The following is a 25,630-nucleotide window of genomic DNA, read 5'->3' on the forward strand; positions in this document are numbered from 1 at the left end:
AAAAAACTAAAAAACTATAAAGGTAAAAACCAATAAAAAACTAAAAAAAAAACTGAAAAAACTAAAAAAGGCAAAAACTACAAAAAAACTAAAAACTAATAAAAAAAGTAAAAAAGCTAAAAAACTAAAAAAACTAAAAAAACTAAAAAAAGGTAAAAAACTAAAAAAAATAAAAAATAAAAAAAAACTAAAAAAAAGGAAAAAACTGAAAAATAAGCTAAAATAAAGGTAAAAACCAATAAAAAACAAAGAAAAAAGGAAAAACTAATAAATGACGACACTCAAAGAGAAAGCGACCAGGACAAAAGGAATGTTCGATTAGCAATCAACAAAGCACCGGGACACAGGGAGTATAAATGACGACCAGGACATAAGTAAAAAAAAAAACTATCTATATATATAAAAATAAGTTGTCAAACTAAAAAAAGGCAAAAACTACAAAAAAAACTAAAACTAATAAAAAAGCTAAAAAACTAAAAAAACTAAAAAAAAGGCAAAAACTACAAAAAAAACTAAAAACTAATAAAAAAAATAAAAAAGCTAAAAAACTAAAAAAACTAAAAAAACTAAAAAAAGGTAAAAAACTAAAAAACTAAAAACTAAAAAAAACTAAAAAAAAGGAAAAAAAAACTGAAAATAAGCTAAAATAAAGGTAAAAACCAATAAAAAACTAAAAAAAAAACTGAAAAAACTAAAAAAAGGCAAAAACTACAAAAAACTAAAAACTAATAAAAAAAGTAAAAAAGCTAAAAAACTAAAAAAACTAAAAAAACTAAAAAAAGGTAAAAAACTAAAAAAAAATAAAAAATACAGACCGGTACACCGGGATACAAATGACGACCGGGACACAGGGAATATAAATGACGACCGGGACACAGGGACACAACTACAACGGGGACACCGGGGGAAACAGGGGGATATAAATGACGACCGGGACAAAAAAACTAAAAAGAAAAAAAACTAAAAACTAATAAAAAAAACTAAAAAATCTAAAAATCTAAATAAGCTAAAAAAGAAAAAAAAGGAAAAAAATAAAGGAGAAAAACAAAACTAAAAAACGAATGTATATACAGACCGGGACACCGGGATACAAATGACGACCGGGACACAGGGAATATAAATGACGACCGGGACACAGGGACACAACTACAACGGGGACACCGGAGGAAACAGGGGGATGTAAATGACGACCGGGACACCGGGACAGGGAATGGTCGATTAGCAATCACCATCAACAAAGCTCAAGGGCAATCATTAGAATCATGAGGTATAGATCTGAATACAGATTGTTTTCCCATGGACCATTATATGTTGCATGTTCAAGAGTCGGTAAACCTGACAATCTATTTATATGCAAAGACAATGGGACAGCAAAGAATGTTGTATATTCGCAAGTTTTACGTAGTTAAAACCATATATATATATATCTATCTATATTCACAGGTGGGACATAGGGACACAACTACAATGGCGCGTAACTATTATGGCGCGTAACGACTTACGCGCGCGGGGGGGCTTGGGGGGGGGCGCGAAGCGCCCCCACCAACTAGGTGTTGGGGTGGCGCGAAGCGCCACCCCAACAGCTAGTATATAAAAATAAGTTGTCTGTCTGTGGATGTGTGGATGGATGTGTCAGGTGACGTCACCTGAAAAAACTGGATCAGGTGACGTCAAAACTGAAAAAACTAAAAAAAAGGCAAAAACTACAAAAAAAACTAAAAACTAATAAAAAAAATAAAAAAGCTAAAAAACTAAAAAAACTATAAAGGTAAAAACCAATAAAAAACTAAAAAAAAACTGAAAAAACTAAAAAAAGGCAAAAACTACAAAAAAAACTAAAAACTAATAAAAAAAGTAAAAAAGCTAAAAAACTAAAAAAACTAAAAAAACTAAAAAAAGGTAAAAAACTAAAAAAAATAAAAAATAAAAAAAAAACTAAAAAAAAGGAAAAAACTGAAAAATAAGCTAAAATAAAGGTAAAAACCAATAAAAAACTAAAAAGAAAAAAAGGAAAAAACTAATAAATGACGACACTCAAAGAGAAAGCGACCAGGACAAAAGGAATGTTCGATTAGCAATCAACAAAGCACCGGGACACAGGGAGTATAAATGACGACCAGGACATAAGTAAAAAAAAAAAACTATCTATATATATAAAAATAAGTTGTCAAACTAAAAAAAGGCAAAAACTACAAAAAAAACTAAAAACTAATAAAAAAGCTAAAAAACTAAAAAAAACTAAAAAAAAGGCAAAAACTACAAAAAAAACTAAAAACTAATAAAAAAATAAAAAAGCTAAAAAACTAAAAAAACTAAAAAAACTAAAAAAAGGTAAAAAACTAAAAAAACTAAAAACTAAAAAAAACTAAAAAAAAGGAAAAAACTGAAAAATAAGCTAAAATAAAGGTAAAAACCAATAAAAAACTAAAAAAAAAACTGAAAAAACTAAAAAAAGGCAAAAACTACAAAAAAACTAAAAACTAATAAAAAAAGTAAAAAAGCTAAAAAACTAAAAAAACTAAAAAAACTAAAAAAACTAAAAAAAGGTAAAAAACTAAAAAAAATAAAAAATAAAAAAAAACTAAAAAAAAAGGAAAAAACTGAAAAATAAGCTAACATAAAGGTAAAAACCAATAAAAACTAAAAAGAAAAAAAGGAAAAAACTAAAAAAAATTTTCATCTAAAAAACTAAAAAAAACTAAAAAAGGTAAAAACTAAAAGAACTAAAAAAGAAAAAAATAAATGACGACACTCAAAGAGAAAGCGACCAGGACAAAAGGAATGTTCGATTAGCAATCAACAAAGCACCGGGACATAGGGAGTATAAATGACGACCAGGACATAAGTAAAACAAAAATTAACAAAACTAAAAAGAAGGTAAAAACTACAAAAAAACTAAAAAGAAAAAAAAACTAAAAACTAATAAAAAAACTAAAAAATCTAAAAATCTAAATAAACTAAAAAAGAAAAAAAAGGAAAAAAATAAAGGAGAAAAACAAAACTAAAAAACGAATGTATATACAGACCGGTACACCGGGATACAAATGACGACCGGGACACAGGGAATATAAATGACGACCGGGACACAGGGACACAACTACAACGGGGACACCGGGGGAAACAGGGGGATATAAATGACGACCGGGACAAAAAAAACTAAAAAGAAAAAAAAACTAAAAACTAATAAAAAAACTAAAAAATCTAAAAATCTAAATAAGCTAAAAAAGAAAAAAAAAGGAAAAAAATAAAGGAGAAAAACAAAACTAAAAAACGAATGTATATACAGACCGGGACACCGGGATACAAATGACGACCGGGACACAGGGAATATAAATGACGACCGGGACACAGGGACACAACTACAACGGGGACACCGGAGGAAACAGGGGGATGTAAATGACGACCGGGACACCGGGACAGGGAATGGTCGATTAGCAATCACCATCAACAAAGCTCAAGGGCAATCATTAGAATCATGAGGTATAGATCTGAATACAGATTGTTTTCCCATGGACCATTATATGTTGCATGTTCAAGAGTCGGTAAACCTGACAATCTATTTATATGCAAAGACAATGGGACAGCAAAGAATGTTGTATATTCGCAAGTTTTACGTAGTTAAAACCATATATATATATATATCTATCTATATTCACAGGTGGGACATAGGGACACAACTACAATGGCGCGTAACTATTATGGCGCGTAACGACTTACGCGCGCGGGGGGGCTTGGGGGGGCGCGCAGCGCCCCCACCAACTAGGTGTTGGGGTGGCGCGAAGCGCCACCCCAACAGCTAGTATATATATATATATATATATATATATATATATATATATATATATATATATATATATATATATATAAGGTGACGTCAAAACTGAAAAAACTAAAAAAAGGCAAAAACTACAAAAAAAACTAAAAACTAATAAAAAAAATAAAAAAGCTAAAAAACTAAAAAACTAAAAAAAGGCAAAAACTACAAAAAAAAACTAAAAACTAATAAAAAAGCTAAAAAACTAAAAAAACTAAAAAAAGGCAGAAACTACAAAAAAAACTAAAAACTAATAAAAAAAATAAAAAAGCTAAAAAACTAAAAAAACTAAAAAAAACTAAAAAAAAGGTAAAAAACTAAAAAAAACTAAAAACTAAAAAAAACTAAAAAAAAAGGAAAAAACTGAAAAATAAGCTAAAATAAAGGTAAAAACCAATAAAAAACTAAAAAAAAAAAACTGAAAAAACTAAAAAAAGGCAAAAACTACAAAAAAAAACTAAAAACTAATAAAAAAAGTAAAAAAGCTAAAAAACTAAAAAAACTAAAAAAACTAAAAAAAGGTAAAAAACTAAAAAAAATAAAAAATAAAAAAAAACTAAAAAAAGGAAAAAACTGAAAAACAAGCTAAAATAAAGGTAAAAACCAATAAAAAACTAAAAAGAAAAAAAGGAAAAAACTAAAAAAAATTTTCATCTAAAAAACTAAAAAAAACTAAAAAAGGTAAAAACTAAAAGAACTAAAAAAGAAAAAAATAAATGACGAAACTCAAAGAGAAAGCGACCAGGACAAAAGGAATGTTCGATTAGCAATCAACAAAGCACCGGGACACAGGGAGTATAAATGACGACCAGGACATAAGTAAAAAAAAAAAACTATCTATATATATAAAAATAAGTTGTCTGTGGATCTGTGGATCGTGGATCAGGTGACGTCACCTGAAAAAACTGGATCAGGTGACGTCAAAACTGAAAAAACTAAAAAAAGGCAAAAACTACAAAAAAAACTAAAAACTAATAAAAAAAATAAAAAAGCTAAAAAACTAAAAAAACTAAAAAAAGGCAAAAACTACATAAAAAACTAAAAACTAATAAAAAAGCTAAAAAACTAAAAAAACTAAAAAAAAGGCAAAAACTACAAAAAAAAACTAAAAACTAATAAAAAAAATAAAAAAGCTAAAAAACTAAAAAAACTAAAAAAAGGTAAAAAACTAAAAAAACTAAAACTAAAAAAAACTAAAAAAAAGGAAAAAACTGAAAAATAAGCTAAAATAAAGGTAAAAACCAATAAAAAACTAAAAAAAAAACTGAAAAAAACTAAAAAAAAGGCAAAAACTACAAAAAAACTAAAAACTAATAAAAAAAGTAAAAAAGCTAAAAAAGCTAAAAAACTAAAAAAACTAAAAAAACTAAAAAAAGGTAAAAAACTAAAAAAAATAAAAAATAAAAAAAAACTAAAAAAAGGAAAAAACTGAAAAATAAGCTAACATAAAGGTAAAAACCAATAAAAAACTAAAAAGAAAAAAAGGAAAAAACTAAAAAAAATTTCCATCTAAAAAACTAAAAAAAACTAAAAAAGGTAAAAACTAAAAGAACTAAAAAAGAAAAAAATAAATGACGACACTCAAAGAGAAAGCGACCAGGACAAAAGGAATGTTCGATTAGCAATCAACAAAGCACCGGGAAACAGGGAGTATAAATGACGACCAGGACATAAGTAAAAAAAAAATTAACAAAACTAAAAAGAAGGTAAAAACTACAAAAAACTAAAAAGAAAAAAAAACTAAAAACTAATAAAAAAACTAAAAAATCTAAAAATCTAAATAAAATAAAAAGAAAAAAAAAGGAAAAAAATAAAGGAGAAAAACAAAACTAAAAAACGAATGTATATACAGACCGGTACACCGGGATACAAATGACGACCGGGACACAGGGAATATAAATGACGACCGGGACACAGGGACACAACTACAACGGGGACACCGGGGGAAACAGGGGGATATAAATGACGACCGGGACAAAAAAACTAAAAAGAAAAAAAACTAAAAACTAATAAAAAACTAAAAAATCTAAATAAGCTAAAAAAGAAAAAAAAAGGAAAAAAATAAAAGAGAAAAACAAAACTAAAAAACGAATGTATATACAGACCGGGACACCGGGATACAAATGACGACCGGGACACAGGGAATATAAATGACGACCGGGACACAGGGACACAACTACAACGGGGACACCGGGGGAAACAGGGGGATGTAAATGACGACCGGGACACCGGGACAGGGAATGGTCGATTAGCAATCACCATCAACAAAGCTCAAGGGCAATCATTAGAATCATGAGGTATAGATCTGAATACAGATTGTTTTCCCATGGACCATTATATGTTGCATGTTCAAAAGTCGGTAAACCTGACAATCTATTTATATGCAAAGACAATGGGACAGCAAAGAATGTTGTATATTCGCAAGTTTTACGTAGTTAAAACCATATATATATATATATATATATATATATATATATATATATATATATATATATATATATATATATATATATATATATATATATATATATATATATATATATATATATATATATATATATATATATATATATATATATATATATATATATATATATATATATATATATATATATATATATATATATATATATATATATATATATCTATATTCACAGGTGGGACATAGGGACACAACTACAATGGCGCGTAACTATTATGGCGCGTAACGACTTACGCGCGCGGGGGGGCTTGGGGGGGGGGGGGCGCGAAGCGCCCCCACCAACTGGGTGTTGGGGTGGCGCGAAGCGCCACCCCAACAGCTAGTATATATATATATATATATATATATATATATATATATATATATATATATATATATATTTACAGGTGGGACACAGGGACACAACTACAATGGCGCTTAACGACTTACGCGCGCGGGGGAGCTTGGGGGGGGCGCTTCGCGCCCCTCCCAAGCTACCCCTATATATATATATATATATATATATATATATATATATATATATATATATATATATATATATATATATATATATATATATATATATCTATATTCACAGGTGGGACACAGGGATACAACTACAATGGTGCGTAACGACTTGCGCGCGCGGGGGGGCTTGGGGGGGACAATCTATTTATATGCACAGACAATGGGACAGCGAAGAATGTTGTATATTCGCCCAAGCCCCCCCGCGCGCGTAAGTCGTTACGCGCCATATTAGTTACGCGCCATTGTAGTTGTGTCCCTGTGTCCCACCTGTGAATATAGATAGATTTATATATGTGTTTCAAACTACGTAAAAATTGCGAATATACAACATTCTTGGCTTTCCCACTACTGGGAGCTTTCCGTTTCCAATTGCCAGCAATTGATCTGAAAATGTTTGACCAGTCATCGTTTTGCAATCGGACACGCATATTTGTAGTTAATTTTAATATTTTTACGTGTGCCCATAAATTAGAATTTTTCAGGCAAGCATTCATTTCGTCTGCAGGAGTTAAATTACGTAAAAATTGCGAATATACAACATTCTTGGCTTTCCCATTGTCTGTGCATATACAAAGCCGTATGTACTAATAATGACGTCATATGCAAACGCTCTTTTTACAAACAAACAAACATGCATACACACAACTCGTTTTTATATAGATAGATAGATAGATAGATACAATACAAATTAACTGCGTAAAACTTGCGAATATACAACATTCTTCGCTGTCCAATTGTCGCTGCATAGTTGTAGCACGTGTGGTGAAAACCCTGAAAGATCTATGGAATTTAAAAATTCAGATGGATAATTAACCGCTTCATTTGGTTCCAAAACTGTGCCGACTGACTTGTAAAGGACTGCCTGGTCTCGAATCTTGGTCAAAACAATATTGTTGATTTCGTGGACGTCTATATTTTTGGGTGCGAGAATCGCTCTTTCACTTAGCCATTTATTATTTTTATAATTTTTTAGAATATTCGGAAATACTTTTTCAATCAATTCATTTTTGGACGTCACTAAATTACAGAAATCAGCAGGTAGTTGTATACGTCCTGAAATTGAGTCTACTGGGAGCTTTCCGTTTCCAATTGCCAGCAATTGATCTGAAAATGTTTGACCAGAGTCATCGTTTTGCAATCGGACCCGCATATTTGTAGTTAATTTTAATATTTTTACGTGTGCCCATAAATTAGAATTTTTCAGGCAAGCATTCATTTCGTCTGCAGGAGTTGATCTAGGTATTATAGGTAATGTTTGCCTGAAATCTCCCGCAAACAATATTAATGTGCTGCCAAAGGGTTTCGACTTCCCTCTCAAATCTTTCAAGCATTGATCCAGAGCCTCGAGCGAATTTTTGTGTGCCATTGTGCACTCATCTCAAATAATAAGTTTGCATTGCTGCAATACTTTACCCATCCCAGATGATTTGGAAATATTGCACGTGGGTGTTTCTGTAGAATGCAAATTCAGAGGCAATTTCAAAGCGGAATGAGCAGTTCTTCCACCAGGCAGCAATGTTGCGGCTATTCTGGACGACGCAATTGCCAACGCTATATCATTTTTTGATCGAATTGATGCCAGAATCAGTTTTATCACATACGTTTTACCAGTACCTCCTGGCGCATCCAAAAAGGAAATTTCTCCAACGTTGTTATCGACACAATGCATTATCGTATCATAAATGTCTTTTTGTTCCGACGTTAACTTGGAAATGTTATTTTGTACATACGACAATAGATCACTCGTACTGTAACTTTGTTCACGATCCAATTCTACACATGTCGAAACAGCAGCGATACGGTTAGGTGAAGGCATTCCCAAATCCTGAAGAGGTTTGTTTGCCATACGTACGCACAAATCTTCTATAATAACTAAAGTGTAGTTATAAATTTCTGATGTAAAATCAAAAGTCATATCTGACGTCTCTAACTGTTTTCTATGGAGTATATCTTCGGACATTTTTGACTTATATTTTTCCCATAACTCTGTAGGAGCTGATGGAGAGCAAGTTGTTAAAATGATGCCAAACAATGCACGAATTTGACTTGGGGTTGACGTTTCGCACGCGTCATTGATGCAGTTATCCCAGTGTTGGTCATTCTCCAATAAATTCAGAGCTTGGCATGCACTACGGTAAGTGTCATGTATAGTACCGTTTACAGTTCTCAAATACTCAAAGGATGTCGGACCGGGTACATTCACCAAAAGCAGGCGTAGAAAGAAGCATTCATGTTGATTGGGGTGAACGGTGTAGTCTTCCTATCGTGGTATCTTTGAAGATGGTAGGTTGGCCGTCGACTGACTTACCCTGTTTTCGACGTTCAAATACTTTATTTTTAGTATTCCACGTGTAATACGAAGGCACTTCAGTATACAGCAGTTTTTTTGCAAAAGAATCATTTTTGCAAAGCGAAAAAAAAGCTGTTAATTTTGTATCCGGTGGATTCAGGGCTCTTTGTTGCACGTTGGTTTCCGAGAAATAAACACGTTGACCATTCTGTAAATGTACCGCTAAGTGAACAACAGCTGGACTACGTTCATGTATCGGAAATGAAAGAATTCGCCAAACAGCTTCATTACTGCTTATGTATCTTCCAGCCTGATATTGTACGATTTCGTCGAAATCTTTGATTTTGGGCTGCAAGCCAAAAACTGCCATGTCACTGCCTTTGTTGACGTATTTACATATGTATTTGATTGCCTTTACGGAGTAGTATTCAACGTTTATGTGTGCATTAAATGTTTTTGATAATAATGGGGAATATGGAACAACCCACTGGTTATCTACTTCGATGGTGGTACCGTTACGCTTCTTTATTATCGCTGTTTTACCGCCATCTTCAGTAGATCTTCTTCTATATTGTGTGTAACCATCCTTGCCAGTAATTGTGTTGGATACTAAAAGTCGAGGATATTGCTTTGTGCACCTTCCTTTGGCCATGCATGGTGAATTTTCGTTCATCAGTCATTTTAAACATAAACATTAATAGATTTCTACGTGAACATATATGTCTTAAATATCTTTAATGACGTCACCGTCATAGCAAAAATGACGAAAACTAACTTCATGACGTCAGTCGACACAGAAACATGACGTCACCTGACAGACAGACAATTTATTTTTATATATATAGATTGTTTCCCCCCTCCTTCTATAGGACCTTTGTTGCAAAAGAGGGTCCTAATGCTAAAGAACAGATTATTATTATTATTATTATAATTTTAATAGTCTACTTTTTACGTTTGGAAAGAAAAAAACCTTAAATTCGTTACTTTCAAGAGTGCATAATTTTTGTGATTCTCATGTTTTTGACAATGTTCGTAAAAAGCAGGCAAAATAAAACTTGTATTGATTGGAAAGTTTGCTCAAAATACTCCATCGAAAACAGTTAGAGACGTCAGATATGACTTTTGATTTTACATCAGAAATTTATAACTACACTTTAGTTATTATAGAAGATTTGTGCGTAAGTATGGCGAACAAACCTCTTCAGGATTTGGGGATGCCTTCACCTAACCGTATCGCTGCTGTTTCGACATGTGTAGAATTGGATCGTGAACAAAGTTACAGTACGAGTAATCTATTGTCGTATGTACAAAATAACATTTCCAAGTTAACGTCGGAACAAAAAGACATTTATGATACGATAATGCATTGTGTAATTGTAAAACACAGACAGACAACTTATTTTTATATATATAGATCATCAGTCATTTTAAACTTAAACATTAATAGATTTCTACGTGAACATATTTGTCTTAAATATCTTTAATGACGTCACCGTCATAGCAAAAATGACGACAACTAACTTCATGACGTCAGTCGACACAGAAACATGACGTCACCTGACAGACAGACACACAGAGAGACAAGTTATTTTTATATATATACTAGTTGGTGGGGGCGCTTCGCGCCCCCCCCCCCCAAGCCCCCCCGCGCGCGTAAGTCGTTACGTGTCATATTAGTTACGCGCCATTGTAGTTGTGTCCCTATGTCCCACCTGTGAATCGACCATTCCCTGAGTCGCCATCGTCATTTATATATCCCCCTGTGCACCCCGGCGTCCCCTTTGTAGTTATGTCCCTGTGTCCCGGTCGTCGTCATTTATACTCCCTGTGTCCCGGTGCTTTGTTGATTGCTAATCGAACATTCCTTTTGTCCCGGTCGCTTTCTCTTTGAGTGTCGTCATTTATTTAGATTGTTTCTCCTTTATTTTTCAGTTTTTTTCCTTTTTTTAGTTTTTTTTCTTTTTTAGTTCTTTTAGTTTTTACCTTTTTTAGTTTTTTTTAGTTTTTTAGATGAAAATTTTTTTTAGTTTTTTTCCTTTTTTTCTTTTTAGTTTTTTATTGGTTTTTACCTTTTTTTTAGCTTTTTTAGTTTTTTTCGTTTTTTCTTTTTACTTTTTTTTTAGTTTTTATCTTTTTTATTTTATTTTATTTTTATTCTTAATTTTATTAGTTTTCTTTTTCTCTTCTATTTTTCAGTTTTTTCCTTTTTTTTAAGTTTTCTTTTTCTCTTCTATTTTTCAGTTTTTTCCTTTTTTTTAAGTTTTTTTTTTAGTTTTTAGTTTTTTTAGTTTTTTTTTCCTTTTTTTCTTTTTAGTTTTTTATTGGTTTTTACCTTTTTTTAGCTTTTTTAGTTTTTTTCGTTTTTTCTTTTTACTTTTTTTTTTAGTTTTTATCTTTTTTATTTTTTTTTTATTTTATTCTTAATTTTATTCATTTATATATCCCCCTGTGCACCCCGGCGTCCCCTTTGTAGTTATGTCCCTGTGTCCCGGTCGTCGTCATTTATACTCCCTGTGTCCCGGTGCTTTGTTGATTGCTAATCGAACATTCCTTTTGTCCCGGTCGCTTTCTCTTTGAGTGTCGTCATTTATTTAGATTGTTTCTCCTTTATTTTTCAGTTTTTTTCCTTTTTTTAGTTTTTTTTTTCTTTTTTAGTTCTTTTAGTTTTTACCTTTTTTAGTTTTTTTTAGTTTTTTAGATGAAAATTTTTTTTAGTTTTTTTCCTTTTTTTCTTTTTAGTTTTTTATTGGTTTTTACCTTTTTTTTAGCTTTTTTAGTTTTTTTTCGTTTTTTCTTTTTACTTTTTTTTTAGTTTTTATCTTTTTTATTTTTTTTTATTTTTATTCTTAATTTTATTAGTTTTCTTTTTCTCTTCTATTTTTCAGTTTTTTCCTTTTTTTTAAGTTTTTTTTTTAGTTTTTAGTTTTTTTATTTTTTTTTTCCTTTTTTTCTTTTTAGTTTTTTATTGGTTTTTACCTTTTTTTTAGCTTTTTTAGTTTTTTTCGTTTTTTCTTTTTACTTTTTTTTAGTTTTTATCTTTTTTTTTTTTTTTTATTCTTAATTTTATTAGTTTTCTTTTTCTCTTCTATTTTTCAGTTTTTTCCTTTTTTTAAGTTTTTTTTTTAGTTTTTAGTTTTTTTAGTTTTTTAGTTTTTTAGTTTTTTTAGTTTTTTAGCTTTTTTATTTTTTTATTGGTTTTTAGTTTTTTTTGTAGTTTTTGCCTTTTTTTAGTTTTTTCAGTTTTTTTTTTTAGTTTTTAGTTTTTTACCTTTTTTGTGGATCGTCACCTGATCCACAGATCCACAGATCCACACACAGACAACTTATTTATATATATATAGATATATATATATATATATATATATATATATATATATATATATGTATGTACCTACTTTTGCCTCTGATCAGAGAGATAAGGATTTTTGATGAGAATCGCCACGTTTTTTTTTTACTGCCGGAGCAAGCAATTATCCAATATCTTATATGCCTAGTTGGCTTTAGTGACGTAAACGGTTGCCATTAAAGTTGATTTTTCATATATTTGCATTTATTGCGTAAGAACTCCGCGCTTACGACAAAAGACAAGATCAGAGACAAGTTTTTGACTACAATCAAACTACATAATTAGTGAAATTTTTCTAATTAGCAAAGAAAGCACCCCCAATTTATTCCACAATTAAAAATAAAAAAAAATAATTCACTAGGAAATTACTCAAAACTGCTGAAAAATAATAGGTATACTTAGTGGTTACAGTTTGAGTAATACCTTTTACGCTAAGGTGGGAATAAAATAGGTAAAAGAAAATGCACAATTTATTATAAAATATTGACCTGGCAGTAGGAAGACCAATTGATGTTTCTATAAAGTCTCTGATTTTGCATTTTCTCGGCTAAATTTCTTATATTTTGATTTATTTTATGCAAGAAGTTACATTAATCATTACAAGGTCATTACAAGTAGCCACTGTTGGGTATTCATTATAAGGAGTTAGCAAGCCATAGACTTGCGATAAAAAAGAAAAAAAAGGCAGTATCATATATTTCTTACCCATTTGGCATTTTTTCTTTCTCTTCAAGGACTGTAATTGCACTTTGAAGTGCAGTAATCGAGCATGTGTAATAACCAGGTTCTGGACCAAATACCTAAAAAAAGGAGAATGATCATCGACAACTGTCGTTGCAGCGATGGAGCCGACACAACACCCTACCACTCTAAATTATCAACAACACCTAGCTTTATCTCTTGAAAAGCACTTCCTCTCATCACAAACATTATTGTCTACAGATGCACTCTCACTACAAACTATATTAAACGTAATATTGTGCCTCTTTTTAAATTTCTCGAGCTACCGTTACTGGCAGGATTATCATGTCCTGGAGATTTGGAGAAGTTTTCAGCCTTTTCTCTAATTATTGAGCCCCCCAAGAGAAGCGTTTTTTCTCTCTACATTGTCTGGACCACTTAGTCATGCACTCTTCTACACCAGGAAACTCAGATAATCTCTTCCTCTTTTTTTTTACCATGATTGGTGCACTTTTCCATTTCTTTCTTCTATTTATTTTATAGTTGAAAGTTTACTTACTGGGACTTCAACAGCTATGTCTTTATACGCCTTCATACACCATCCTAATTATTCCATCTTCTCACCTAACTTCAATATTTTTACTTGTTTCTTCGCACTCATTTTCACTCGAATACCGTGCGCACAATTTTCATGCTATCGATGTAATTAACGCACACTCTGAAATAAAGTACAATACTGTGACAACAGCGACAGACACTTTAGCGGATGTGATTGAGCAACTCTTTCCAACCTGCACACCGAGATTTTCGACTCAAAGAGGTTCGAGATATACAGGTAAACTTCGACTTATGAAGGTAAAGTGAAAATTAATTTCGGCTCATCTATTGAATTTCAAGTTACAGAGAAAATTTTCGGATCACTTCGACTTATAGAGGTAAAATATGACTGCTAAATTATTTTGAGCTAAGCATAGTTTTTTCTTCGACATCGACAAGTTTTTACACGGGACTGAAAACAATTCGAGATATCGAGGTTAATTGTACTAGTAAAACAGCTTCCCAGCATCTAAAAACAGTGATAGAAAATGGTGTAGTGCTGACAGCCAAATGATGATGCATTTGAAATGATAAGAGTATCACCATTACAAAATAAAGATAAAACAGTGAATTTACATGACTTTAACAAGAAGACGAACTAGGAAAGAGTAAAACAAGCAGTAAAATTTTTACAGGCGAAGTAAATGGTTTTACTTTTAACACTGACCGTTTTTAGTTTTTGTGGCGTGTCTGAACTTATAATTAAGTCTAGTTCATAATCATTCTAAGCTAGACATTGATGTCCAGGCATAATCACTGTCTATCAACCCTTGTAGAATTGCATGAAGATAATGCATTAGCGACTCCAAATAATCGTAGAAGAAGAGGATCAAGCAAATTATGATTTTCTTCCTCTTTTGTAAGCAGCCGTGACTATTATAAACTGACAGAAGGCTGGTTAATCGAACGTATAAACGACATAGGGCATGCCTTTATAAGATACAACATTTTGTTTTACATACGCGATGACATTTTCAAACATTTTATCCATCTTATCACATTATAGAATTTCCAACCTTCTAATGAGCGAAATTCAAACTCTTACCTTCACATCCAGCGTTTTGTCAGGTTTTTCAACATGTTGATCAGTGGGTTCGGCAGTCTTTTCTTGCCAACCACGGCCATGAAAAACCATTTCAAAAGACATGGCATCCATCTCTTCCCTAGTAGGTCCTTCATGAGAAAATGCACCAAGTGAAAAGAATCGCGGATACTAGAAAATATAAAAAAGCGAATATATAACAAGCGAAGTTTTTCACTGAAAATTGATCAGTTCAATTTTTTATATCATTAAGCCTTTAATTTTTTAAGTTCTGGATTGACACTTGAACTTAGTGATTGCAGTAGTAGCTGCCATCTAATAGAGAGCAAACCAAGGTCCGTAAAAAAAAGAAAAGAAAGAAAGTGTAGTAACAAATATTTCCCATGTAAAACTAGTTTAAAAAAAAATCCATTCAGATCCAAGGGAACACTAGTTTGTAATAACGAGAGGGACAGTTTTATAGCTTCAAAGAGCCTGAAAACACAAAAAAAATATGTCCAACTGAAACAGAAAGTTTATAAGTAAAATTGCTATTGACAAAATCAACCAGAGGATTGTACCCCCCCTCCCCCTGGAACAGCAAGGAAAATCGCGCTTTTGCATGAGTGGCACCAATACGCGTGGTACCAATACATATCTGTTTTGGTTTTTTCTCCAATTAGCCATGACTCGACGGCAACTTGATTTTAATTCAAATGTCTGTTTTTTCCTTCAAAAGGATAATTTGTCAAAATGGAGACCAAGAAAAACAAAAAAATAAAAACATTGAAGTTATCGAATGTTTTTTTTTTAGCAATTTTACAACGCCTATACTAAGATATACTTGGGCGCATTCTCCAAATTAAAACCCAAAAACAAAGACCATCGAACTGAACGAGGCAGCTAACGTTATTGATTATGTTATTGTAAACCGGCGACCAGAAGGATCTATAAAAGACACAAGGAGATGTACGAGGTGCAGCTATTGATATTAATGTAAAAGCCACCACCTTGTTATATTTAGAGTTAATTTAAAAATGGAATTTAGGAGGAATGACTACTTATAGGGTAGAATATAACGTTTACAGTCTTCAGAAGAAGGACTTGATATAAAAGTTCCATAAACAGTTGGATGTGAAATTAGAGCTTAGAATTTGACAATTTTGGATAAGTATTTTCTAAAAATAATAGAAGAAGTTTAAGAAACGAGAGTTAAAAATACAGCAAGGAAAATTAGCAAAAAGGCTTTAAGATTCCTAGAAGAGAGAAAGGTTTCTTGAAAGAAGTTTCTGATTCATAGATCTTACAAGAATAAAAGGCAAGTAACAGAAAGTAGAAATTGCATTAAAAATATGAATTAAGTAGATGGGAAAAGGAAGATATAGATAAAATTGCCGAAAATGTAGAAAAATAAAGTAAATGTAAATACTATATTAAGAAGTCAAGACAAGGTAGTCAGTCCAGGAGTAGTACCAATTAAAGATAGGAGCAGGGTCTAAATTTTTGATAAAGATCAGAAGAACATTCTGAGGAAGTGTTGAACCACGATAAAGTATCAGAGAATTATATTAAAAAAATACAGAGACTTATTATGATGAATTAGAAATGAAAAAAAAATTATCTAATATGGAGGAATTAGAAATGGTACTAAAGACATTGAAAAACAATAAGGATTCAGGTAGCGATTGTAATGTAAATGAGCTTTTAAAATAGGGTGGTTACAAGGTTAAAGATACTGAATATTATGAACATGATATGATCTATAAAGGGGAAATACCCTACTGTAATTTAAAAATAACTTTGATTACACCTCTTATAAAAAAGATGTTAAGAGGGAACGCACTAACTGTATAGGCACCAATATGATTTAAGTAGGAAGGGAAGTGTTTAACACGATGATACTTAATATAATGAACAATGCTGAAGATAAAGTCGTAAGAGAAGAATAGATGGAATTTAGGAAAGGTAGAGGACACACTGAACAATTTGTTCGCTCTTAGGATAATAACTGAAAAGTTTCTGAAAAATAAAAGCCCTTTAGTCCTCCGTCTTAAAGAGTACAAACGGGTATTTGATTCGCCTAATAGAAAAGCTTTATTGAAGGTCATATCCTTGTATGGGGTACCAGGTATGTACAAGAATTATATTGCTGCGGTTAAGATAGGAAGTGGGGTTAATAGTTGGTTCGATATTGAATCAAAAAATTGGTAGGATTGTGTTTTATTCCTGAGCTATGGATTATCTTGATGCTTTTTCCCAAGGAACACGACAAAGGCTATGGAAGAACAGTGTCAAATGGGGAAGTAAAAGTCCTTTAGACAGAGAACCTGAGTGTCTTAGGAAACAATGTTAGTGAAATGAATTAATTTTTTGATGTCTTAAGGGTCGAGGATGTGAGAATAAGTTTGCAAATTAAATTAGCCAATTAAATTAGCATTGATAAGCATGAAGAGGTGATGTTACAACAGATCACGAGGAAATTGACCGAGACGGTAGCTTCACTTTACTATGTTAGCACCATTAGTGGATGAAGCGAAGATGTAAAAAGTAAAATATCCAGCTAAGATACAGAATTTTTTCGCAACTGATTTTAAAAAAACATCTTTCAAAGATAGAAATGTTTGACAAAGAAAAGTAAAAATCGACACTAAAACCTAAAGCAAACAGAATTAAAACTCTACAAATTCAAAATGAGCAAAATAAATTTAAATGAATCCATGGAAACTGGTAAAAAGGATAAAGAGTCTCCAGAAAGCCCAGTCTTTCTGCAGTAGGGTGAAAACTGAAAGGGACAGAAATTGAAATGAGTGATCGGATCAAGCATTACTATTAATGAATAAATTATACGCTTCAAACCTTCAAAATACTAGAGTCATTTGCACTTTACTGTTAACGACATTTATTTCCGACACTATTTTCTAGGCATTCCAGCCTAAAAAAAGAATCCAAAAACTAATCCAGCTAAGAGGAGTGAAATAAAACAATTTCTTCAAGAAAAAAGTGTGACTTTCAATCTAGTAAAACTTAAATTGGTCGATGAAAATATGATTCACCAACAGGTTTTCTTTCCATTTCAAAGGAATACATTTCAAAAGAAAAATATTGATGAAAATATATCGTATATTTGATTAATGAAACTGGATTGATAGATTCTATTGCTATTATAGAAGTTTAGCAGTGTTAAAATTATTCAATGTTATAAGGAAACACTCAAAAACTGCTTTATTTTTTTTTAGGATGAAAAACCACCTTTTAGCATTGCGTCAGAACTAAAACCATTTTCGCAGCTCGTCAAACCGATTTTCTGCACCTTTAACTTATATCGTTCTTCCGCAGGGTCAAGACTCAATTCGTTTTTAGATAAAGTGTGCACTTAGTTGGTTTTTGCACCAAATCAGGCTTAGTTATTTCTTGCACCAAACCTGGCTCATTTTCGGACCCAGACAAGACTTGACTCGGTTTTAAACCAAGTCACTGAAAACCCACAGGTTCAACGCATCTCAATTGTACCAAGCTAACACTTCGCTTGCTTTCGCGACTTTAAAATTTGTTTCAATCGCGACTCGCTATTTTACAAAGTCAAGAATTAGCTTGTTTTTGCACCAAGCCAAGATTAAGCTCCTTTTTACATTGGGTCAATTACTTAAATCTTTTTGCTCCGAGACAGTCCATGGCTTGGGTTTGGCTCGTTTTTATGCTGAGATTGAGAATCTTTGCACGATCCTAGTTTGAATAATTTACAACGTGTCTACATTTTTGCTAAAAATTTTGCAGTTGAGAAGGGGGATGGAATAGGTGGTCACTATTCAAGATTTCACCTTCAATCATGCATATTTTTATCCTTTGCAAGATTCCAGTTTGAAAAACATACAGCATATTCACCGTTTTTTTCGTTTTTTTTTTTACTAAAATGCACCAGTGAGTAATGGGGTACTCTCATAAATTGGGACCCCAGAATGAACCAATTAAGACATTGTGTAGGATGTTATCAATTTAAGTTTCTGCTCAAAGTAAGTTTTTTCTTACACGTTTCTATCTTTAGTTTGGCTATATTTTACCTTTTCAAGCAAAGATCTTCCAAATCGAAAACTTGCAAGAAGTCCAAACATAGCAGCTACAAATATGGTTCCGATAGTAGTCAGGATCGATTCTTGAGCGACATAGGCCAGCATCTGAACTGGTCTTTGTCGTCTGTTTTCAAAGAAGTGGCGCTGTGACCGATTTACAACTGACCTGTCGGATCCTGGGAATGGCAAACAATATTTCTTCACAAGAGGGCTGTAGTGGATAACAGACCTGAAATAGTCGTAGCCTAAAATTATTTATCTTTAGGATTACTTAGTGAACCTCAGAGTAAAACCAACAAATAAAGCGTTTTAAACTCTTCCGCAGGCCTTAATCTTATTCCGGACTGCTCACGATTGCTAGATTACTTATTAAAACAGATTAAACCATATTCTTTTTGCCTGCTTGAAAACTGTAAGATACCTTTACTATATATCAGGCATGATGAAGTAGAGGGCCGGTCCGCCAAGACTGGTGACTCTGATAGTTACTGAATGTTTGACAATCCTGTGGAAAATATGCACACAGATATGAGTTAGACTTCCAAAAACTGTCTATGTTGCAACAAGTGTTCAATAAGATGAATAATTTTTCAAGTGTAACGGATTATGATGTTATTGATATTGTAAGCATTTTCATAATTAACTTAAAACACTTTTTCTACAGAAAAAGCTTTTCAGAGAAAAGTAAAAAGCTCCGTTAAGCCGAAAATGAGCAAAAATAAAGCCAAATACTCTTCCAAGTGTAAAACCAACACAAAACACAGTAAATAAATAAATAAAATTCAAACCGAACAGAAATTAAAATAAATAGCAGAGTCAAACTCAAAACGAGCAATTATTAGCATGAGTAGGGTTGATAATCCCAATGCCTTCTCAGGACCAGAACTATATTTACGCTTTACTGACAGCAGACTACGTTTTAAATATTTTCAATTTTTGTTTACTTTAATAGATAAAAAATTAATAAAAATTTAAAGAATAAATATCAGCTTATGTCGATTAAACTGAAAATCCACGGTCATCTGCTTTTTTCTTCTCGGTAAAGGGCAAATTATGTTCTAGTCTTGAGAAGGCATGGGCGTCCTCAGCCCTACTCAAGCTAATTTTTGCTCGTTGTGAGTTTGACTCATCTATTTATTGTAATCTTGGTTCGTTTTGAGTTTCATTTATTTATTGATATTGTTGAACAAAATAGCTCCCTTAGAATTTCAATCCAATGTGTAGACTCAGGAATGATAGGCTTGGAGGGCTGATTGCCCTTACTTCACTTTTGACTCTTACAATGAGCACTAAAACTTCGGACTTCCAATCAAATGAGCTCCATCCGATCCAAAGTTTATCCGACTACCCGTTCCATAAAAACCTTATATACTCTGGGGCATAACTTAAAACCCTTGCTCATGGGCTCTGGGGGATTGTATTCACCCTGGGGGATTGTTATATGATTTTTGGACTATTGGTAACAAAATGGCAATCTCACAATTTCAATTGAATGCGTTTCGGGAGAAGAGGATGTCAGGGAGGGGGCACTAGTTACTCTCCATCATGTTGACTCTTAAAAGGGAACTAGAACTATATATTTCCAATCAAATGAACCTCTTCTAAAGTTACACGACAAAACCTTCCACAAAAACCTAATATGTCTCTGGGGCATAACTTACAACCGTTACCCCTAGACTCTGGAGGATTCTGTCAACCCAAAAAGCCTTGCTATTCGATCTTTGAACTATTTTTGAATAAACACCTATCTCAAAATTTCTATAGGATGCATTTGGGAAAAATACAACGGGGGTTGGGCCACTTCCCGATCACTTTGACTCTTAAAAGGAGCACTAGAAAATCTTATTTCCAATCCAATGAGTCCCCTCAAGAATTTATAATACCAGCTTTTCCATAAACACCTTATATGCCTTCGGGGCATTACAACCCCTGCACCGAGAGCTGTGGAGGTGGGTGTCATCCTCAAAGACATTATTTCCAGACCTTTCGACTACACTGAACAAAATGACCATCTAAAAATGTTGTTAGATGTGTTTTGGGAATTGATGGGCTTGGGAGGGGAGTCTCGTTGCCCTCCAATCACTTTTGACTATTAAAAAAGGTGCTAGCTCTTTAAATTTCCAATCAAATGAGCCTTTTTCAAAGTTTCTACAACAAAAATGACCATATGAAAATCTCTACCAGACGCATTTCAAGAAAATGCAAAGTGTGTGTGTGAGGGGGGGGGTGGTTGCCCTCTGATCTTTTTTAATCTTAAAAAGAGCACTAGAACTTCTTATTACCAATCCAATGAGCCTCCTTCAATGTTTATACGACCACCCTTTCTATAGAACCTTATATGCCCCCAGGGCACAACTTACAACCCTTGCCCTCAGGGCTGTGGGGGGAAATCATCCTCAAAGACATGATTTCCTGACCTTTTAACTACGCTGAACAAAATGGCTATCGTAAAATTTTTATTGGATGTGTTTGGGGAAACGATGGCCGTGGGAAAAGTTGGATGCCCTCTAATCAGTTTCGACTATTAAAAAGGGCATTAGCCCTTTCAATTCCCAATCAAATGAACTTCTTTCGAAGTTTCTACAGCAATTCTTTCGATACAAAGTGCCCTGGTCTAAAACAAAACAAAAATCATTAAATAATACATTGTGTCCACATCACGGCTCACTTAGGCAGCGCTATTGCGCCCCCTATGATAACACTATATTAAAGCCGATAACACTAAACACCGAAATCTTCTTAAGATTATAAAAGACACCGAATCCAAGACAATACTTAGAACCAGTTGTTCCACTTCCACGGATTTTTTTTCGTAGATCTACAGCAAATGATGTGTGTCAATAGACAAAAGAATACAGTTAAGGAATCTACAAAATAACTACGAAAAAAGCGGACTGAAAATGTCTTATTCACCCTTTACTTATGATATGTATCCCATGTCCCCAGTGAATTCTGCTACAAATACTAAATTTCGGTTCAATATTAACAGGTCGTCATACTCAAATTTTGATACACTCTGATCTACAACTTTTTTCATCTGTGATATTGGACATATCCAATATCACTTTTCTTATAAAGGTTTCGGACAAAACCCTTACAAGAAAGAAAAGTTTAGAGAGCCTTACTAGCCAGGAAAAGAAAAAAGTTTCAAATCTGGGTGAAATTCCGATCTTGTAGCTGTGAACGAATAGGACAGAAAAAGCTGCCAGGTTTTTGCGGTCATGTGCTTCGACTATAAAACTTTTGTGGTAAGTGGTGGCTTACGGAAAATTCTATTGGATCCGAAACGCCATATACGGATTTTTTACGGAAAACTTCCGACGTTTAATGGATTATAAAATGATGCTAGTGGAAACACTGCTTAGAACCACTCTGGAAGCTTTTATAATCCAATAGGTCAATAGTGGTGATATCAGAGGCACTGCTATTGCGTTGCCTATAGTAAAGGCCCATAAAGCTCCAAAGTTGTTGTTTTTTCAAGAGGCACTTCATATGGATGGGGTGGTCGTATGAACTTTGGAGGGGGCTCATTCGATTGGAAATTTGAAGTTCTAGTACCCTTTTTAAGAGTCAAAAGTGATCAGAAGACAACTAGACCCCCCCCCCCCACTCACGCCTTTTCCCCCCAAATGCATTTGATAAAATTTTTGAGATAGGTATTTTGTTAAAAATAGTTCAAAGATAAGATACCAAAAACTCATAGATCGATACAACCCCTTAGAGGCTGAAGGCTGGTCTTGTAAGTTATGCCGTGGGTGTATATTTTGTTCTTATGGAAGGGGTGCTCCTATAAACTTCAGAGGGGGCTCATTTACTAAAAAATTGAAAGCTCTAGTTCCCTTTTTACAAGTCAAAAGAGTGGAGGGGAACTAGCCCCTCCCCCACGCCCTTTTTCTCCAAAGACATCCGATCAAAATTTTGAGATAGCTATTTTGTCAAAAATAGTTCATATATTATATAACAAAAACTCCAGGATTGACATAACCCCCAAGAGCCCAGAGACAGGTGTTGTAAGTTATGCCCGGGGAGCACAGAAGAATTTATGGAAATATTGGTTGTATAAACTTCAGAGAGAATTCATTCGAGTGGAAATTGAAAGTTTTTAACAGCCAAAAGAGATTGGAGGGCGACTAGTCCCCTCTCGACGCCCCTTTTCTCTATACGCATCCGATCAAAATTTTGAGATAGCCATTTTGTTACAAATAGTTCATATATCAGATAACAAGAACTCCGGGGTTGAAAAAACGCCCAAGAGCCCGAGGGCAGGTCTTGTAATTGTTGTTCCGTGAGCATATTAGGTTTTTATGGAAGGGGTGGTCGTATAAACTTCAGAGGGGGCCCATTTGATTGGAAGTTCCTTTTTTAAGAGTCAAAAGTCATAAGAGGGCATCCACCCACTCCCCCAACCCACCCTCTTTCTCCAAATATAACCCATCAAAATTTTGAGATAGCCGTTTTGTTTGAAATAGTCCAACGATCAGATAACAAAAACTTCAGGTTCAACATAAGTCCCCAGAGACTGAGGGAAGCTTTGTAGCTTATTCCCCTGGTGAATATAAGATTTTTAGGAAGAGGTGGTCGAACAAGCTTCGGAGGGGACTCAAATGATTGGAAATTGAAAGTTCTAGTTCCCTTTTTAAGAGGCAAAAGTGATTGGATGGCAACTAGGGCCTGTTTTTGTTAAAGGTATGTAGTTCTATTTTGACACTTAAATTTCGTTTGAAGCTCATTAGGTGTAATGAAGATACACTAGTAAGAGCAGAATATTATCAGATGTTGAATCACGGTTTGAAAACGTCATGGCCGTCCCAAATTAAATCATTGCTAGAAAGAGTGGGAGTGCCTTACTTATGAAATGATGAGTTTGGTTTTTCGTGATTTACCAAGAGATTTAGAAAGCCAGATACGATTTATCTTAGAGGGTCAAGAAATTTAGTATTGGCAAGGGCCGGTTTAAAATTCTACATCATTAAATTCTACAGCTTAGAACGAATTGCCTTCCAATCAAGAGTAGGCAAAAGGTGTTCGACAAAAAGACAGTTGATCCTGAAGGGCGGTATGTGTGGCCTCTTTGTAAAGATGAGGACGAAGATTTGAACCATTTTCTCCGGAAGTGACCAGTGCTCACTGATTTAAGGGAAAAATACTTACATGGGATTATTTTGCTACTTCCTGGTATTTTAAAAAGTAGTAATACAACAGCGATATTTCGTCTTGGTGTGTATATAGATAAAAGCTCAGAAAGAAGGAAAGGTTTATACAAGTAATTGTTAATTATTACAAAGAATTACAATTATTTTCTTGCTACATAACCATTATGTATTTTTCGCTATGTATTATGTTTCTCTGTAATTTGTTCTGTTGGTAACTTCCTTATTCTTTTTATAAGTTTTTGTGTGTATTAGGCCCTTGGACTTTCCAAACAAACGATCTATCTATCTACAAGAAAACTCTGGGTTAACACAGCCCCCAGAATGAAGGGGCAAGTGTTGTAAATTATTCCCCCTTGGCATGTAAAGTTTTTATGGAAGGGGTGGTCGCATAATTTCGGAAGGGGTCATTCGATTGGAAATTGAATGTTCTAGTTCCCTTTTTAAGAGTCAAAAGGGACTGGAGAACAACTAGCCCCTCCTGCCCTCTTTTCATCGAATTCATCCGATCAAATTTTTGAGATAGCCATTTTGTTAAAATAAGTTCAAAAGTCAGATAACAAAACTTCGGGGTCGACACAGCCCCCAAGAGCCAGGGGGCAAGTGTTGTAGGTTATGCCTTGTGGGCATATGAGTTGTTTAAAATAGTTCAGACATCAGATAAGCCCAACCCCTACACCCACTAAAATAATTTATTAACACTAAGTTCAAAAACTTATAGAAGTTGACCCCTGTCCCTCCATGGCCCGATCCCCCTAAACTTATAAACTTATCAATGATAAATCATGGGAGTTGAACCCGGTCCTACCTCCATAGCCATACCCCCCCCCTCCAAAAGAACCGCAGTAGCGATATTTTATTCTAAAAATACAGGAGCTGACCCTTGGCCTTCCCGCCATGGGAGCTGACTCCTGGTCCTCCCCCCTCTAAACCAACAGCTTACCAACAATTTTTTATTCCAAAAGTGATGGGAGCTGACTCCTGGACCTCCTCCCCCCAAAAAAAACTTATTGACGATCCTTTATCCCGAAACTTATGAAAACTCACCCCTCGCCCTCAATGGCCCGACCCCCCCCCCCCAAAAAAAAAAATATTAACGATATTTTATTCCCAAACTTACGGTAGCTGACTCCAGGCCCTCTATGGCCCAATCTGGGCCCTCCAAAAAAACTTTTCAATGATAAATCATAGGATCTAACCCCTGCTCCTCCCTCCATTACCCAGCCCCCTCCCAGGAGTTTCTAACGATATTTATTCCAGAGCTTTAGGAGCTGACTCCTGGCCTCCATGGCCCAATCCACCCTCCGAAAAAACTTATCAATGATAAATCATGGGATCTAACCCTGGTCCTCCCTCCATTGCCCGACACCCCAAAAAATATTGACGATATTTTATTCCAAAAATCATGGGAGCTAACCCCCGCTCATCTTTCTATGACCCGCTCCCCCCTCCCAAAAAAAAAACAACAACAGCTTATTAACGATATTCTATTCCAAAATCATGGGAATGCAGTTTAATTTTATTAGCTGTTTCCAATATTGTTCAAGACACCTCTAGTTTTCAGTACAAACAAGAGTTTGCTAACGGTAGAAGCATAAAGTCTACTGCGTATTTGTCGCTTTTCTAAAACGAATTATATTACAAATACTTTCTTTTGTACTTGCAACAACACTGA

The 25,630-nt window shown here is 33.6% G+C and overlaps 1 protein-coding gene and 1 long non-coding RNA gene across 2 annotated transcripts in view; one reads left to right on the forward strand and one right to left on the reverse strand.

Moving 5' to 3' along the window:
- Window positions 1-25,630, reverse strand: part of LOC136033744 (saccharopine dehydrogenase-like oxidoreductase) — an 89,833-nt gene that overhangs the window by 50,014 nt on the left and 14,189 nt on the right. The window contains exons 5-7 of the mRNA XM_065714642.1: window positions 18,797-19,034; window positions 14,763-14,930; window positions 13,145-13,239 (exon numbers count right to left, since the gene is read on the reverse strand). Of these exons, the coding sequence (XP_065570714.1) occupies window positions 13,145-13,239; window positions 14,763-14,930; window positions 18,797-19,034 (501 nt within the window). The remainder of the gene's footprint in view (window positions 1-13,144; window positions 13,240-14,762; window positions 14,931-18,796; window positions 19,035-25,630) is intronic.
- On the forward strand, window positions 630-3,547 carry LOC136033748 (uncharacterized). The gene is made up of 2 exons (XR_010619007.1): window positions 630-1,768; window positions 2,407-3,547. It is a non-coding gene; the product is annotated as an uncharacterized LOC136033748 (long non-coding RNA).

Source organism: Artemia franciscana, chromosome 12 (assembly GCF_032884065.1).
Source record: "Artemia franciscana chromosome 12, ASM3288406v1, whole genome shotgun sequence".
Lineage (NCBI taxonomy): Eukaryota > Metazoa > Arthropoda > Branchiopoda > Anostraca > Artemiidae > Artemia > Artemia franciscana.